This window comes from Miniopterus natalensis, chromosome 19 (genome assembly GCF_054644295.1).
Source record: "Miniopterus natalensis isolate mMinNat1 chromosome 19, mMinNat1.hap1, whole genome shotgun sequence".
Classification (NCBI taxonomy): domain Eukaryota; kingdom Metazoa; phylum Chordata; class Mammalia; order Chiroptera; family Miniopteridae; genus Miniopterus; species Miniopterus natalensis.
The window spans coordinates 11,003,059-11,017,575 of record NC_142099.1 but is presented as its reverse complement, the minus strand read 5'-3'; the positions used below and the strand labels follow the sequence as shown (position 1 = coordinate 11,017,575).

The 14,517-nt window shown below is 46.7% G+C and overlaps 3 protein-coding genes across 3 annotated transcripts; all 3 read right to left on the bottom strand.

Annotated features, from left to right (window-relative positions):
• Nucleotides 1-4,032: 4,032 nt before the first annotated feature.
• Nucleotides 4,033-7,434, bottom strand: LOC148090867 (uncharacterized). Its single transcript, XM_087828168.1, has 3 exons — nt 7,335-7,434; nt 6,358-7,203; nt 4,033-5,129 (listed from the first exon to the last, which is right to left on the bottom strand). The coding sequence occupies exons 1-3, from the start codon at nt 7,432-7,434 to the stop codon at nt 4,033-4,035; spliced, it is 2,043 nt and encodes a 680-aa protein (XP_087684294.1).
• A 174-nt stretch (nt 7,435-7,608) lies between these two features.
• On the bottom strand, nt 7,609-11,214 carry LOC148090866 (uncharacterized). Its single transcript, XM_087828167.1, has 3 exons — nt 10,847-11,214; nt 9,049-9,674; nt 7,609-7,787 (listed from the first exon to the last, which is right to left on the bottom strand). Exons 1-3 carry the CDS (start codon nt 11,212-11,214, stop codon nt 7,609-7,611), a joined length of 1,173 nt encoding a protein of 390 aa, XP_087684293.1.
• Nucleotides 11,215-12,138: 924 nt separating this feature from the next.
• Nucleotides 12,139-13,930, bottom strand: LOC148090865 (uncharacterized). Its single transcript, XM_087828166.1, has 3 exons — nt 13,793-13,930; nt 12,748-13,183; nt 12,139-12,278 (listed from the first exon to the last, which is right to left on the bottom strand). Exons 1-3 carry the CDS (start codon nt 13,928-13,930, stop codon nt 12,139-12,141), a joined length of 714 nt encoding a protein of 237 aa, XP_087684292.1.
• Nucleotides 13,931-14,517: the final 587 nt, after the last annotated feature.

Here is a 14,517-nt window from a genome sequence, read left to right as displayed (position 1 = left end):
ATGTGACTGTGGGCAGAACTTTTAATGGTAAGTTTTCTCAATATTCTGTCCTTGGTTCTCACTGCTCCCCTCTCATTTCAGTTGCGGCCGTAGCTTCATTCATAATGGCAAACATTTATTGAATGCTTATTATGCGCTAGGCACCATTCTAAGCACTTTTCAGGTACCAACTCAATCTTCACAACAATGTTAAGATAGGTACTATTATCTATAATTTTTAGATGGGGGGGAAACTGAGGCAGAGAGATCCTGAGAAAGTTAATCAAGGGAAAAGCAAAATAATGACAAAGCTGAGAAGCTGCCTAGAGCATTTGGCTTCAGAGCCTGAACTTTGAACTAGTTCAGTAAACTACCTACATATGGATGACTCACATCCTGATCCTTTTTTTGAAATTTAGATATATATGTTCATTTGCTTTTAGGAAAGCTCTACCTAAATCTCCCTCGGGACTCTCAAGCTCACGATGTTCAAAACTGATCTTACCATTTCTCCTCTTCTAATCTTACTCCTTACTTAAATGAATGGCCTCATTGTTTATTCAACTGCCCAAGACAGAATCCTAGATAGCCCTAGATTCCTTCCTTCAGTACCTCTAGATTTGATCAATGACCAAATTCTGTTGCCCTTGTTCACTAACCTAGTTCAGACCCTCATTTTATTTCTCCCTTGGACAACTTCCTTCTTACAGGCAGGCATATCTACTTCTTTGCTACTCTAGACCATCTCAGATGATATAAAGTAGGCATTTGATTAAGGCACTCCCCTTCTCATAAGTCTTCAGTAGCTCATCCTCTGGGCAAAATATAAACAACTATTTGTAATGAGAGCAATAGAACAGTATTTTTAAAACTCTCTGCAGTGAAAGGTCAGGGTTCTTTAACTTCAATCTTTCAGGAACAGATAGTTTCTTAAAATAAAACAAAAAATGGTCACACACTTGGATAATGCACCAATGCCAAATTGCTATAAAACATTTTTAACCTCTGCCCTTAATTTCTGTGCTTGTCTTGTTATGCACCAGTGAAAGTTTGCAGACCAACAATGCAATGTGGATCCATACTTTATTTATTTTTAAATATATTTTTATTAATTTTAGAGAGAAAGGAAGGGAGATGAAGAAACATCAATCGGCTGCCTTCAGCACACCCCCTACTGGGAACTGAACCCACAACCTGTGCTTGTGCCCTGACTGTGAACTGAACTGGTGACCTCTCGGTGCATGGGAGGATGCTCTACCAACTGAGCCATACTGGCCAGGCTGGACCCACACTTTAAGAAGTCTGGTTACATAGGACTGCAAAGTCTGACTGTGAATGATACTGCTGGTTGTTGTTTTCTCCCGATTCTGCTCTGTGTGTTTTACCCACTGGATAAAGTTGTCAGGGATTGATACGCTTTGGAGAAAGGTTTTGTAGAAGTAAGGGAGAAACAGGAAGATGGAGTCTGCCCCTTAAGATTGTCCCAGTCCAAGAATAACTTAGAGACTTTAGTTGTTTGGCATGAAAATAGTTGATTCACATGTGAGGGAGTTGGTTGATGGAGTTAACCAAAACAAGTTTTCTAAGGGAAGGAGAGAGATCAGAGAAAAATTATAGTCTGGGATGTTCCCAGGGAATCTTGTGCAAACAATTTTTGGGCAAATGACTTTATGTCAGCTAGCAACGAGGAGTGTCTGGTAATTCTGTCCTTGAGTGGGCAGGGATGTGAGAGAAAACAGTGTCAGTTGTTTGTTCATGGGTTCTTCACCAAACATTGAGAGTTTTGCCTAGAGGTGTGTACATCTGGCTATCTCTGTTGTATGGTCAGTCAGTGTCCTTCCAGCAATACCTTCCACCTTAGTTACCTAGGTCGGCACTGTCTCTCTCATTCTGACTTTTAATTCTTCAGCCTGTCAGTTAGGCCTGACTCCTCTAGAGAAAGTAGGGCCTCAGGTGGTAGCTGAAGTAGCTGGTTGTGAAACTGTAGGCAAGGTGACAAATAATGACTCAGAAATGAGAGGCGTTGTCTCCATATCTGTGTCCGTGGCAGCTCAGTGAGGCCTGCAGGTTTGGCACCTTCTGGAGTTTGCAGCTTGTATGGAAATTTAGGGCTAGCACTTTAGGCAGGGAAGCAGGAGACCAGTAGGTGGGTCAGGTCCCCTTTGAGTGGCTTGTGGAGCGTAAACATAGACACGATATTGTTTGAGGCTAACAAGAAAAATGAGGTTGTCTGTTGCTTTTTATTTACTCCCACATTGGGGATCACTTAAACTTTGCCAATTAATTTCACTTTAGCTTAATTTATTTAAGTAATAGTGAAAAAAGACAGCTTTAGTAAGTGCGCTTATGAAACCACTAAGCACAGAGTTAAAAGACTTGAGGTCTAGTTGCTATTTTGGTGTAGGTTAATAATGTACGAAGGACTCATCTGCAAAATGTGAACATTGGTCTAGCTATTCTCTGAATCCCTGCTGGTCTCCCATTATAGAGAAGGAACTTCAGGTACAATTCACACAGAGGGATATACCTTCTGACGGTAGAACTTTGTCCACATAGTTTGTATTTTTTTTTAAAAAATCTCTTCATCCACTGGGCTGAGCTTTCTTTCCAGGCAGGAGAGCACTTTCTGCATTGCTTTCCCTCTGTCAAGATATTTGAGCACTATTTCTCTGCTCTCATTAGTTTCCATTGGAAAACATCTCCTAATGTCTTGGGAAGAAGGCCCTATGGCCAGTCATTTGTGTTTCTTGATCGTGGTCTGACTTGGCTAATAGTCACCTGGGTTGATATTTAGGTATTAATTATGGTTCTATTCACAATTGAGATAAACCTTTTACTGTTCTGCTGTGACAACGTGGAATAATGACTGCGTTACAGAAAAACATAGGATTTGATTAAATACTTTTCTTCTTTGGACTCTGTTACTTTTGCATGCTGTATAATTGGGATTTGGTCATATAGGTTTCTAGTAAGAGAGGGAAAAGATGTAATTCAGACCAAGGGGAAGAAAGTTGTTTGAGGTTTTTGAGAAACAAGCATAGAAGACACAAATTCTGGTATATGATCAATTGTTTATTTTCAGTTTTCATGCAGTTTACTTTGATGAATTCAATATGCTGAAAGGTGATTTTAATGAATACAGAATAATACACAGTTCCTATAGAAGCTTAACAGAAGCACACACACTGAGCCATGATAAAATAGCAGCTATGGGCTCTGGAACAGTGATTTTATAATTTTCACTTTTTAAATTTTTGGCAAAGATTATAGCATGAAAGTGGAGAGGTTCTCAACTTTAACCCCTCAAAAAATCATTACATGAACCCCAGTCTACCAAAATACTCATATATTTCTTAACTTACTGTCCCTAACATTGATTTCTTCCATTCACCATTTTATAGCTATAAAGATAAAAGCTTCCAACACAATAAGAAGAAACTATCACCAAAGTAAAGGAATAGTATAACATGTTAAAAAGAGATAGGAGAAGATAACCTCTCCTATCTGAAAGTAAATGGGAATTTCCTTGATTTGAATTTGTGTTCTTGACTCATTTGCCTACTCTCTGGATTAACTACTTTTCTGTTGTCTCTCACTCATAATGATGGTATTGCTGAGACTTACTAAATCCCAGCTGCTTTAAACAGTCACCCGACTGGCCATGAATAACGGGGTGGATAAAATTGCCTGATGTATTGGACCTTGAAAAGCATTCTCCATATGCGGGTCTGTCTCTGAATCCCACATGGCTACATTTAGGTCTGACACTTCCAGCCTCATTATCACTGGCCTGACTGATACTGGATCCATGGTGTCTACTGTGACCAGATCGAGATGAGACTTCTCCATGTACATTCCCTGAGTTTCCTGAGTGGTCTCCTTGTGGATCATGGTGCCACTCTTGTCCTCGTGTGCTGCTGGAGCTAGACTGACTATGGGCAGAGTTAGAAGTTCTTTGGGTGGATGCCTTACCTTGATGCAACCCAGAATGCCTAGAGTTATCTCCTGACTGGCCCTGGGGAGACCCAGGCTGATGTCTTGACCTAGACCCAGTCACTGCATGGGGCGAGGTAGAAGGTCTACCTGAAACTTCAGACTGCCCTTCGCTGTCACTGGCCTGACTACTATCTGATCGCCGATGTCGGGTTGTCCTGGAGCCAGAAGATGATGGTGCGTGCCCAGTGCCTGAGTGTCTGGAGCTGTCTGGTGACAGCACATGCTTGGATTCATGTCTTCCTCTTGAGCCTGATCCTGACTGCCCATGGGATGAGACATTGTGTCCTCCAGAGGATGTCCCTGCTTGATGAGACCCAGAATGTCCAGAACTGTCTCTTGACTGGCCATGGGTAGATCCATGGTGGTACCTTGAACTGGACCCAGTCTTGTCATGGGTTGAGGGATATTGTCTACCTGAGTCTTCAGAGTGTTCTTCACTGTCGCTGGCCTGACTACTAGTGGATCTCTGATGTCTGGTTGTTCTCGACCCTGAAGATGATGGTCGTTGCCCAGTACCTGAATGTCTGGAGCTGTCTGGTGACAGCACATGCTTGGAATCTTGTCTTCCTCTTGAGCCTGATCCTGATTGCCCATGGGATGAGACATTGTGTCCTCCAGAGGATGTCCCTGCTTGATGAGACCCAGAATGTCCAGAACTGTCTCTTGACTGGCCATGGGTAGACCCATGGTGGTGCCTTGAACTGGACCCAGTCCTGTCATGGGTTGAGAGAGAATGTCTACCTGTCTCTTCAGAGTGTCCTTCACTGTCGCTTGCCTGACTACTACTGGGTCCCCGATGTCTGGTTGTTCTGGACCCTGTAGAAGATTGTCCATGCCCAGTGCCTGAGTGTCTGGAGCTGTCTGGTGAAAGCACATGATTGGATTCTTGTCTTCCTCTTGAGCCTGATCCTGATTGCCCATGGGATGAGACATTGTGTCCTCCAGAGGATGTCTCTGCTTGATGAGACCCTGAGTGTCTAGAGCTGCCTGCAGACTGTCCATGACTAGACCCTTGTCTTCTGTTGGCACTTTTGTCTGACTGTCCATGGACAGACTCAGATGGCCCATGATTGGCTCTGTGCCCTTGATGGGACTCCGAATGTCCCGAGATGTCTCTTGACTGGCCATGGGTAGATCCATGGTGGTGCTTTGAACTGGACCCAGTCTTGTCATGGGTTGAGGGAGAATGTCTACCTGAGTCTTCAGAGTGTCCTTCGCTGTCACTAGCCTGACTACTAGTGGATCCCCGATGTCTGGTTTTCTTGGATCCTGAAGGTGATGGTCCGTGCCCTGTGCCTGAGTGTCTGGAGCTGTCTAGTGACAGCACATGCTTGATTTCTTGTCTTCCTCTTGAGCCTGATCCTGACTTCCCATGGGATGAGACATTGTGTCCTCCAGAGGATGTCCCTGATTGATGAGACCCAGAATGTCCAGCGTTATCTCCTGACTGGCCTTGAGTAGATCCATGGTGGTGCCTTGAACTGGACCCAGTCCTGTCATGGGTTGAGGGATAATGTTTACCTGAGTCTTCAGAGTGTCCTTCACTGTCGCTGGCCTGACTGCTAGTGGATCCCTGATGTCTGGTTGTCTTAGGTCCTGAAGGGGAGGGTCTGTGCCCTGTGCCTGAGTGTCTGGAGCTGTCTGGTGTCAGCACATGCTTGGAATCTTGTCTTCCTCTTGAGCCTAATCCTGACTGCCCATGGGATGAGACATTGTGTCCTCCAGAGGATGTCCCTGCTTGATGAGACCCAGAATGTCCAGAACTGTCTCTTGACTGGCCATGGGTAGATCCATGGTGGTGCCTTGAACTGGATCCAGTCTTGTCATGGGTTGAGGGAGAATGTCTACCTGAGTCGTCAGAGTGTCCTTCGCTGTCGCTGGCCTGACTGCTAGTGGATCCCCGATGTCTGGTTGTCTTCGGTCCTGAAGGGGAGGGTCCGTGCCCAGTACCTGATTGTCTGGAGCTGTCTGGTGACAGCACATGCTTGGATCCTTGTCTTCCTCTTGAGCCTGATCTGGACTGCCCATGGGATGAGACATTGTGTCCTCCAGAGGATGTCTCTGCTTGATGAGACCCTGAGTGTCTGGAGCTGCCTGCAGACTGTCCATGACTAGACCCTTGTCTTCTGTTGGCACTTTTGTCTGACTGTCCATGGACAGACTCAGATGGCCCATGACTGGCTCTCTGCCCTTGATGGGACCCTGAATGTCCAGAACTGTCTCCCAACTGGCCATGGGTAGATCCATGGTGGTGCCTTGAACTGGACCCAGTCTTGTCATGGGTTGAGGGATATTGTCTACCTGAGTCTTCAGAGTGTTCTTTACTGTCACTGGCCTGACTACTAGTGGATCCCTGATGTCTGGTTGTTCGTTGCCCAGTACCTGAATGTCTGGAGCTGTCTAGTGACAGCACATGCTTGGAATCTTGTCTTCCTCTTGAGCCTGATCCTGACTGCCCATGGGATGAGACATTGTGTCCTCCAGAGGATGTCCCTGCTTGATGAGACCCAGAATGTCCAGAACTGTCTCTTGACTGGCCATGGGTAGACCCATGGTGGTGCCTTGAACTGGACCCAGTCCTGTCATGGGTTGAGGGAGAATGTCTACCTGAGTCATCAGAGTGTCCTTCGCTGTCGCTGGCCTGACTGCTAGTGGATCCCCGATGTCTGGTTGTCTTAGGCCCTGAAGGGGAGGGTCCCTGCCCAGTACCTGATTGTCTGGAGCTGTCTGGTGACAGCACATGCTTGGATCCTTGTCTTCCTCTTGAGCCTGATCCGGACTGCCCATGGGATGAGACATTGTGTCCTCCAGAGGATGTCTGTGCTTGATGAGACCCTGAGTGTCTAGAGCTGCCTGCAGACTGTCCATGACTAGACCCTTGTCTCCTGTTGGCACTTGAGTCTGACTGTCCATGGACAGACTCAGATCGCCCATGATTGGCTTTCTGCTTTTGATGGGACCCAGAATGTCCAGAGCTATCTCCTGACTGGCCATGGGTAGATCCATGGTGGTGCCTTGAACTGGACCCAGTCCTGTCATGGGTTGAGGGAGAATGTCTACCTGAGTCTTCAGAGTGTCCTTCACTTTCGCTTGCCTGACTACTACTGGGTCCCCGATGTCTGGTTGTTCTGGACCCTGAAGAAGATTGTCCATGCCCAGTGCCTGAGTGTCTGGAGCTGTCTGGTGACAGCACATGCTTGGATTCTTGTCGTCCTCTTGAGCCTGATCCTGATTGCCCATGGGATGAGACATTGTGTCCTCCAGAGGATGTCTCTGCTTGATGAGACCCTGAGTGTCTAGAGCTGCCTGCAGACTGTCCATGACTAGACCCTTGTCTTCTATTGGCACTTTTGTCTGACTGTCCATGGACAGACTCAGATGGCCCATGATTGGCTCTGTGCCCTTGATGGGACTCCGAATGTCCCGAGATGTCTCTTGACTGGCCATGGGTAGATCCATGGTGGTGCTTTGAACTGGACCCAGTCTTGTCATGGCTTGAGGGAGAATGTCTACCTGAGTCTTCAGAGTGTCCTTCGCTGTCACTAGCCTGACTACTAGTGGATCCCCGATGTCTGGTTTTCTTGGATCCTGAAGGTGATGGTCCGTGCCCTGTGCCTGAGTGTCTGGAGCTGTCTAGTGACAGCACATGCTTGGATTCTTGTCTTCCTCTTGAGCCTGATCCTGACTTCCCATGGGATGAGACATTGTGTCCTCCAGAGGATGTCCCTGCTTGATGAGACCCAGAATGCCCAGAGCTATCTCCTGACTGGCCTTGGGTAGATCCATGGTGGTGCCTTGAACTGGACCCAGTCCTGTCATGGGTTGAGGGATAATGTTTACCTGAGTCTTCAGAGTGTCCTTCACTGTCGCTGGCCTGACTGCTAGTGGATTCCTGATGTCTGGTTGTCTTAGGTCCTGAAGGGGAGGGTCTGTGCCCTGTGCCTGAGTGTCTGGAGCTGTCTGGTGACAGCACATGCTTGGAATCTTGTCTTCCTCTTGAGCCTGATCCTGACTGCCCATGGGATGAGACATTGTGTCCTCCAGAGGATGTCCCTGCTTGATGAGACCCAGAATGTCCAGAACTGTCTCTTGACTGGCCATGGGTAGATCCATGGTGGTGCCTTGAACTGGACCCAGTCCTGTCATGGGTTGAGGGAGAATGTCTACCTGAGTCATCAGAGTGTCCTTCGCTGTCGCTGGCCTGACTGCTAGTGGATCCCCGATGTCTGGTTGTCTTAGGCCCTGAAGGGGAGGGTCCCTGCCCAGTACCTGATTGTCTGGAGCTGTCTGGTGACAGCACATGCTTGGATCCTTGTCTTCCTCTTGAGCCTGATCCGGACTGCCCATGGGATGAGACATTGTGTCCTCCAGAGGATGTCTGTGCTTGATGAGACCCTGAGTGTCTAGAGCTGCCTGCAGACTGTCCATGACTAGACCCTTGTCTCCTGTTGGCACTTGAGTCTGACTGTCCATGGACAGACTCAGATCGCCCATGATTGGCTTTCTGCTTTTGATGGGACCCAGAATGTCCAGAGCTATCTCCTGACTGGCCATGGGTAGATCCATGGTGGTGCCTTGAACTGGACCCAGTCCTGTCATGGGTTGAGGGAGAATGTCTACCTGAGTCTTCAGAGTGTCCTTCACTTTCGCTTGCCTGACTACTACTGGGTCCCCGATGTCTGGTTGTTCTGGACCCTGAAGAAGATTGTCCATGCCCAGTGCCTGAGTGTCTGGAGCTGTCTGGTGACAGCACATGCTTGGATTCTTGTCGTCCTCTTGAGCCTGATCCTGATTGCCCATGGGATGAGACATTGTGTCCTCCAGAGGATGTCTCTGCTTGATGAGACCCTGAGTGTCTAGAGCTGCCTGCAGACTGTCCATGACTAGACCCTTGTCTTCTATTGGCACTTTTGTCTGACTGTCCATGGACAGACTCAGATGGCCCATGATTGGCTCTGTGCCCTTGATGGGACTCCGAATGTCCCGAGATGTCTCTTGACTGGCCATGGGTAGATCCATGGTGGTGCTTTGAACTGGACCCAGTCTTGTCATGGCTTGAGGGAGAATGTCTACCTGAGTCTTCAGAGTGTCCTTCGCTGTCACTAGCCTGACTACTAGTGGATCCCTGATGTCTGGTTTTCTTGGATCCTGAAGGTGATGGTCCGTGCCCTGTGCCTGAGTGTCTGGAGCTGTCTAGTGACAGCACATGCTTGGATTCTTGTCTTCCTCTTGAGCCTGATCCTGACTTCCCATGGGATGAGACATTGTGTCCTCCAGAGGATGTCCCTGCTTGATGAGACCCAGAATGCCCAGAGCTATCTCCTGACTGGCCTTGGGTAGATCCATGGTGGTGCCTTGAACTGGACCCAGTCCTGTCATGGGTTGAGGGATAATGTTTACCTGAGTCTTCAGAGTGTCCTTCACTGTCGCTGGCCTGACTGCTAGTGGATTCCTGATGTCTGGTTGTCTTAGGTCCTGAAGGGGAGGGTCTGTGCCCTGTGCCTGAGTGTCTGGAGCTGTCTGGTGACAGCACATGCTTGGAATCTTGTCTTCCTCTTGAGCCTGATCCTGACTGCCCATGGGATGAGACATTGTGTCCTCCAGAGGATGTCCCTGCTTGATGAGACCCAGAATGTCCAGAACTGTCTCTTGACTGGCCATGGGTAGATCCATGGTGGTGCCTTGAACTGGATCCAGTCCTGTCATGGGTTGAGGGAGAATGTCTACCTGAGTCTTCAGAGTGTCCTTCACTGTCGCTTGCCTGACTACTACTACTGGGTCCCCGGTGTCTGGTTGTTCTGGACCCTGAAGAAGATTGTCCATGCCCAGTGCCTGAGTGTCTGGAGCTGTCTGGTGACAGCACATGCTTGGATTCTTGTCGTCCTCTTGAGCCTGATCCTGATTGCCCATGGGATGAGACATTGTGTCCTCCAGAGGATGTTTCTGCTTGATGAGACCCTGAGTGTCTAGAGCTGCCTGCAGACTGTCCATGGCTAGACCCTTGTCTTCTATTGGCACTTTTGTCTGACTGTCCATGGACAGACTCAGATGGCCCATGATTGGCTCTGTGCCCTTGATGGGACTCCGAATGTCCCGAGATGTCTCTTGACTGGCCATGGGTAGATCCATGGTGGTGCTTTGAACTGGACCCAGTCTTGTCATGGCTTGAGGGAGAATGTCTACCTGAGTCTTCAGAGTGTCCTTCGCTGTCACTAGCCTGACTACTAGTGGATCCCCGATGTCTGGTTTTCTTGGATCCTGAAGGTGATGGTCCGTGCCCTGTGCCTGAGTGTCTGGAGCTGTCTAGTGACAGCACATGCTTGGATTCTTGTCTTCCTCTTGAGCCTGATCCTGACTTCCCATGGGATGAGACATTGTGTCCTCCAGAGGATGTCCCTGCTTGATGAGACCCAGAATGCCCAGAGCTATCTCCTGACTGGCCTTGGGTAGATCCATGGTGGTGCCTTGAACTGGACCCAGTCCTGTCATGGGTTGAGGGATAATGTTTACCTGAGTCTTCAGAGTGTCCTTCACTGTCGCTGGCCTGACTGCTAGTGGATTCCTGATGTCTGGTTGTCTTAGGTCCTGAAGGGGAGGGTCTGTGCCCTGTGCCTGAGTGTCTGGAGCTGTCTGGTGACAGCACATGCTTGGAATCTTGTCTTCCTCTTGAGCCTGATCCTGACTGCCCATGGGATGAGACATTGTGTCCTCCAGAGGATGTCCCTGCTTGATGAGACCCAGAATGTCCAGAACTGTCTCTTGACTGGCCATGGGTAGATCCATGGTGGTGCCTTGAACTGGATCCAGTCCTGTCATGGGTTGAGGGAGAATGTCTACCTGAGTCTTCAGAGTGTCCTTCACTGTCGCTTGCCTGACTACTACTACTGGGTCCCCGATGTCTGGTTGTTCTGGACCCTGAAGAAGATTGTCCATGCCCAGTGCCTGAGTGTCTGGAGCTGTCTGGTGACAGCACATGCTTGGATTCTTGTCGTCCTCTTGAGCCTGATCCTGATTGCCCATGGGATGAGACATTGTGTCCTCCAGAGGATGTCTCTGCTTGATGAGACCCTGAGTGTCTAGAGCTGCCTGCAGACTGTCCATGGCTAGACCCTTGTCTTCTATTGGCACTTTTGTCTGACTGTCCATGGACAGACTCAGATGGCCCATGATTGGCTCTGTGCCCTTGATGGGACTCCGAATGTCCCGAGATGTCTCTTGACTGGCCATGGGTAGATCCATGGTGGTGCTTTGAACTGGACCCAGTCTTGTCATGGCTTGAGGGAGAATGTCTACCTGAGTCTTCAGAGTGTCCTTCGCTGTCACTAGCCTGACTACTAGTGGATCCCCGATGTCTGGTTTTCTTGGATCCTGAAGGTGATGGTCCGTGCCCTGTGCCTGATTGTCTGGAGCTGTCTAGTAACAGCACATGCTTGGATTCTTGTCTTCCTCTTGAGCCTGATCCTGACTTCCCATGGGATGAGACATTGTGTCCTCCAGAGGATGTCCCTGCTTGATGAGACCCAGAATGCCCAGAGCTATCTCCTGACTGGCCTTGGGTAGATCCATGGTGGTGCCTTGAACTGGACCCAGTCCTGTCATGGGTTGAGGGATAATGTTTACCTGAGTCTTCAGTGTGTCCTTCACTGTCGCTGGCCTGACTGCTAGTGGATCCCTGATGTCTGGTTGTCTTAGGTCCTGAAGGGGAGGGTCTGTGCCCTGTGCCTGAGTGTCTGGAGCTGTCTGGTGACAGCACATGCTTGGAATCTTGTCTTCCTCTTGAGCCTGACCCTGACTGCCCATGGGATGAGACATTGTGTCCTCCAGAGGATGTCCCTGCTTGATGAGACCCAGAATGTCCAGAACTGTCTCTTGACTGGCCATGGGTAGATCCATGGTGGTGCCTTGAACTGGATCCAGTCCTGTCATGGGTTGAGGGGGAATGTCTACCTGAGTCTTCAGAGTGTCCTTCACTGTCGCTTGCCTGACTACTACTACTGGGTCCCCGATGTCTGGTTGTTCTGGACCCTGAAGAAGATTGTCCATGTCCAGTGCCTGAGTGTCTGGAGCTGTCTGGTGACAGCACATGCTTGGATCCTTGTCGTCCTCTTGAGCCTGATCCTGATTGCCCATGGGATGAGACATTATGTCCTCCAGAGGATGTCTCTACTTGATGAGACCCTGAATGTCTAGAGCTGCCTGCAGACTGTCCATGACTAGACCCTTGTCTTCTGTTGGCACTTTTGTCTGACTGTCCATGGACAGACTCAGATCGCCCATGGTTGGCTCTTTGCCCTCGTTGAGACCTAGAATGTCCAGAGCTATCTCCTGACTGGCCATGGACATCTACATGGTGGTTTCCTGAACCAGAACGCGATTGTGTTTGTGAATCTTCTGCGTGTCCTTCGCTCTCACTGCTCTGGTTAGTGCTGGACCCTTGGTTTGTAGCTCTGTTGTCATTAGAAGAGTAATGTTCATATTTATTTTTTGATGTTTTGTTTTTCTGATCTGTATACCTCTTTGTTGTTACATTTTCCTCTGTTGATTTTAACTCTACCTTTTCATTATTTTTGTTTTTTTCCAGTTGATTGTCCTTTTTCCCATATGTATTTTCTTCATATGCATATGAGTCACTATATCTTGTTCTTTTCAATTTAGCACACAGCAGTCCTGTGTTTCCGTAATCCATTTCATCATCTTTGCCGTTATTTCCTCTGATTGGGCTAACGCTTGAAAGTTCTTTTCTCCCGTGTTTTTCAGTAGAAGTTAAGCTACTTTTCTCTTTTCCCCTTTTTTCGTGAGTTTTCTCCCCATGTGTATCTCTATGTCTATGAGTAGATGTATCACCTTTCGCACTCTTTCTTTCAGAGCTAGACCCATGTCTCTTTTTCCCTCTTCCTCTTGGGCTCTTGGATCTTTCCTTTTTTTCCTCTTCACCACTCTTTGAATGGCTAGATTTTCTTTTTCTACCCTCTTCCCCTTTTTCTTTCTCATCTTTTCCTTTTCTGTCATGTTCTACATGTTTCTTTTCATATCCCTTCTTTTTCTGCTTCTGTCCTGTGGCTTGGAAATTCTGTCTCATTTTAGACTCATAGTACACTTTGGCCAACTTGAATACCATCAGAAAAAATTCCTCGAAGTCTAATTTCTGGTTGTGGTCTATGTCAAGGATATCCATGAAGAGATCAGCAGTGTCTGGGTCATCTGGATTCTGTACAGAAGACATACAGAAAGGGAGGGTCCATTAGGCAGACTCCCATGATCAATTTAATTCCTAGTCAATTTAGGGAATGTGAATTTTTGCTACTTAAATTAAAAACCAATCTGGTGTTTTTTCTTTTATATAGTTTAGCTTATTGTGTCTTGCAGAAAACTAGAGGTAATAGAGTAAAAGAAAGAAATCTTAAACACATGTGGTGACATGAAAAGATCTGATGACAAAGTTCCTCTTTTTACTACTTCAAATATCAATATATTAGAAAGCCCATAATTGAACTATCTTTTTAACATACTGTCTCAATATTCATGATGTAGGAAGAATATTATGAAGGTTTAACTAATTGGTATTCATTTCTTTGTCATTAAATATTCATATTCTTATCCATAGAGGGTGTGTGTGCATGCACACCCCATGTGTGTGTGTATAGTGGATATAAAGGTATAAAGGAGGGAAATCAAATTTTTGAAATTTGTTTTGAAATAAGATTAAATCAATTTTTATTCCTAAAGTTAGAGTTCACAAAAATTCAGAATAATCCTTTGTGAGATTATTAATGCATCCTGAGGTGCTATACTCTTTAATCCTGGCAAATATCTTTACCTTCAGAACTGGGCGAAACTCCATTTCCAGAAGTTCCTTCAGCTCTTCTTTGCTCAGTGTGTCAGTTTCTTTGTCCGTTTTGGAATACTGTTGGAATATTTTGATGATGGCAGTGATGTTTTCCAGAAGAGTAGACATCCTTTGGAAATATAGGTGAAGCTAGAAAGAAGAAATAAAAATGTACTTTTCTTGTATTGTTTTTCTAGGTCACATCAATTATTATTGTGAATTTTCACATTTTAAACATACATCTTTTCCTAAGTAATTCATCTTTTAAAATGGAAGTTGGCCATGAAAACCTCTCTTTATCATGTACATAGTGAATATCAACACAGAGTTTGACTGAATTATGAAAACTGCCAGTTTTTTGGTCATGAGCCCATTCATAGCAGGATTTAGATAGTCTTATAGACCTCAGTGTGCTCTAGATAAGACCATCCTTCTTGCTGACTTGGCTATTGCCCACAGCAGGATAGTAGAAAGGCCCACTGACCCAAAGCAGGAAAATTTCCTCATACCAATTAGCTGAAAGTCAATTCTCTAAAAGCAAATTTGCTAAGTGATCAGTTTGTTGAGAGGTAATTTTCTGAAAGCCAAGTTACTGAGACTCTGAATGAACATTTTTTTTCTTTCCCCCAACAATTCATGATGGTTGCAGTATTTTTAATTAGATAGGATGACTTTAATGGCGTTTCCATACTGTAAACATTTTTTTTGTTGACTGG

Coding starts and splice junctions, on each gene's coding strand:
- LOC148090866 (XM_087828167.1), bottom strand. CDS start 11,214: ATGGATCTACCCATGGCCAGTCAAGAGACATCTCGGGACATTCGGAGT. Junction 9,675..10,846: donor GACCCAGTAGTAGTAGTCAG/GCAAGCGACAGT, acceptor AACCCATGACAG/GACTGGATCCAGTTCAAGGC. Junction 7,788..9,048: donor AGGACACTCTGAAGACTCAG/GTAGACATTCTC, acceptor AACCCATGACAG/GACTGGGTCCAGTTCAAGGC.
- LOC148090867 (XM_087828168.1), bottom strand. CDS start 7,434: ATGGATCTACCCATGGCCAGTCAAGAGACATCTCGGGACATTCGGAGT. Junction 7,204..7,334: donor TCTGAGTCTGTCCATGGACA/GTCAGACAAAAG, acceptor ATGGGCAATCAG/GATCAGGCTCAAGAGGACGA. Junction 5,130..6,357: donor AGACAGCTCCAGACATTCAG/GTACTGGGCAAC, acceptor GACTGGGTCCAG/TTCAAAGCACCACCATGGAT.
- LOC148090865 (XM_087828166.1), bottom strand. CDS start 13,930: ATGTCTACTCTTCTGGAAAACATCACTGCCATCATCAAAATATTCCAA. Junction 13,184..13,792: donor AGTTTCGCCCAGTTCTGAAG/GTAAAGATATTT, acceptor TCTTCTGTACAG/AATCCAGATGACCCAGACAC. Junction 12,279..12,747: donor AAAAAGGGGAAAAGAGAAAA/GTAGCTTAACTT, acceptor TGGACATTCTAG/GTCTCAACGAGGGCAAAGAG.